At 44.4% G+C, this 1710-nt stretch overlaps 1 protein-coding gene across 1 annotated transcript in view; it reads left to right on the top strand.

The window, feature by feature from the left end:
• The window catches only part of ADRA1B (adrenoceptor alpha 1B), a 63321-nt gene that overhangs the window by 48344 nt on the left and 13267 nt on the right, over window positions 1-1710 (top strand). Inside the window, exon 2 of the mRNA XM_008587200.1 lies at window positions 1134-1311. Coding sequence (XP_008585422.1) covers window positions 1134-1311 — 178 coding nt within the window. The remainder of the gene's footprint in view (window positions 1-1133; window positions 1312-1710) is intronic.

Raw genomic sequence — 1710 nt, 5'->3', positions numbered from 1 at the left:
ACAATGTATTTAAGATCTTTCCCTATTGCTGTGTGGACATGTCATCCCAGGCCTCTAAGTGCTACATAATCTCCATGTATGCATCCACCCCATTCTATTTTTCCCAGGGAGGGACACCCAGGCCTTCTCCACTTCCCTGTCAATGCAAACAACACTGCCATGAGCACCCTCTTACATGTCGCCTTAAAGACTTGTCTGAAAATTCTTTGAGATCTGTGACCTGGAGCAGAATGGCAGGTCACAAGGTATGTGTATACTTAATTGAACCAAGTGGGGCCAGAGTCTTCCCCACATGCTCCCCATCCCTGCCCACACTTGAACTAACCAGCCTTCTAATTTTTGCCCGCCTAACAAATATGTCATATCTTTGTTATTTTCGTTTTAATTTACTTGCCTAATATTTTGAGCATCTTGTCATATGTTCATTAGCCCTCGGGTTTCCTATTTTATAAACTGCTTGATCATTTTCTTTGCCCACGTTTCTACCGGAATGCTGTCTTTTTCTTGTTACTTTGCAGGAGTGCCTTACATATTCTAAATATCAATCCCTTGACTGCTTTGGATATTTTAAATATCTTCTCCCATTCTTGCCTCATGGCTTATCTTTTTGAAGTGTTAAGTCGTTTTTCTTCACCCTTAGATCAAAAACATAGTTCTTTACGATTTCTTCTTTTACCTTTAAAATTTTACCTTTAGCATTTAGGTCTTTAATACATCTCCCACTCGCCGGAAATAAATTAGCATCTATGCATAGCGTTTTGTGAAAGATAAAATAATACAGATAAAATGCCTGGCACAGCGCCTGACCCAAAGGAGGTGAGCGATTGTGGGTGATTATCATCATCACCTGGGTAGAATGTGGTAGATGCTGTTTAGCTAGACCAGGAAGGGTTTCTTGGACAGAGGGGAAGGTGTTGAGGCTGGCTCTAAAAATGAGTGTAGGATTCATTCATTTCGAGAGGGAAAGGCGAGCACTCCAGGCAGAGGAACTGGGCTGGGGAAAGGCCTGGCGGCAGGAATGCTGCCGGCTGACCACGCTCAGGCGGAGCGCATGGAGGAAAGGGCTCGACTACTCACAAACGTGCTGTGTGTCTGTCTCTCTCCCGCGCCCACCCACCCCTCCCCCGCTGCAGGCTCGCTGTTCTCCACCCTGAAGGCCCCCGACGCCGTGTTCAAGGTGGTGTTCTGGCTGGGCTACTTCAACAGCTGCCTCAACCCCATCATCTACCCGTGCTCCAGCAAGGAGTTCAAGCGCGCCTTCGTGCGCATCCTGGGGTGCCAGTGCCGCGGCCGTCGCCGCCGCCGCCGNCGGTCAGTAAAAAAGACAAAAAGGAAAAAAAAATGGAAATTTTTTAAAATTTAATATTGCCATAAAATGTTTTTTGGATGACAAATTCAGAGGGGTGAGTTAATCATGTTTCTTGATTCATAGCACTCATCGTCATGGTTCTATTCGGAGCTTCTCTCTTAATTGTTATTTCCTTTTGCCCATTCCCATTTCCTCCTGCCTCCACCCCTAGGCAGAAATTCTGTTTAATGTGTTCTTTCAAATTTGAAAGTGTTTTTGCAAAATGCATGTGGTTGTTTGCTGAGTTTCTTAAATAGTATTATGTCATAAATCTATTTCCTACTTTTTTTCACAAAAAAAAACAATGTATTTAAGATCTTTCCCTATTGCTGTGTGGACATGTCATCCCAGGCCTCTAAGTG

Source organism: Galeopterus variegatus, unplaced genomic scaffold (assembly GCF_000696425.1).
Source record: "Galeopterus variegatus unplaced genomic scaffold, G_variegatus-3.0.2 Scaffold115, whole genome shotgun sequence".
Classification (NCBI taxonomy): domain Eukaryota; kingdom Metazoa; phylum Chordata; class Mammalia; order Dermoptera; family Cynocephalidae; genus Galeopterus; species Galeopterus variegatus.
The sequence above is the reverse complement of the archived record's forward strand: the minus strand, read 5'-3'. Positions and strand labels throughout refer to the sequence as shown.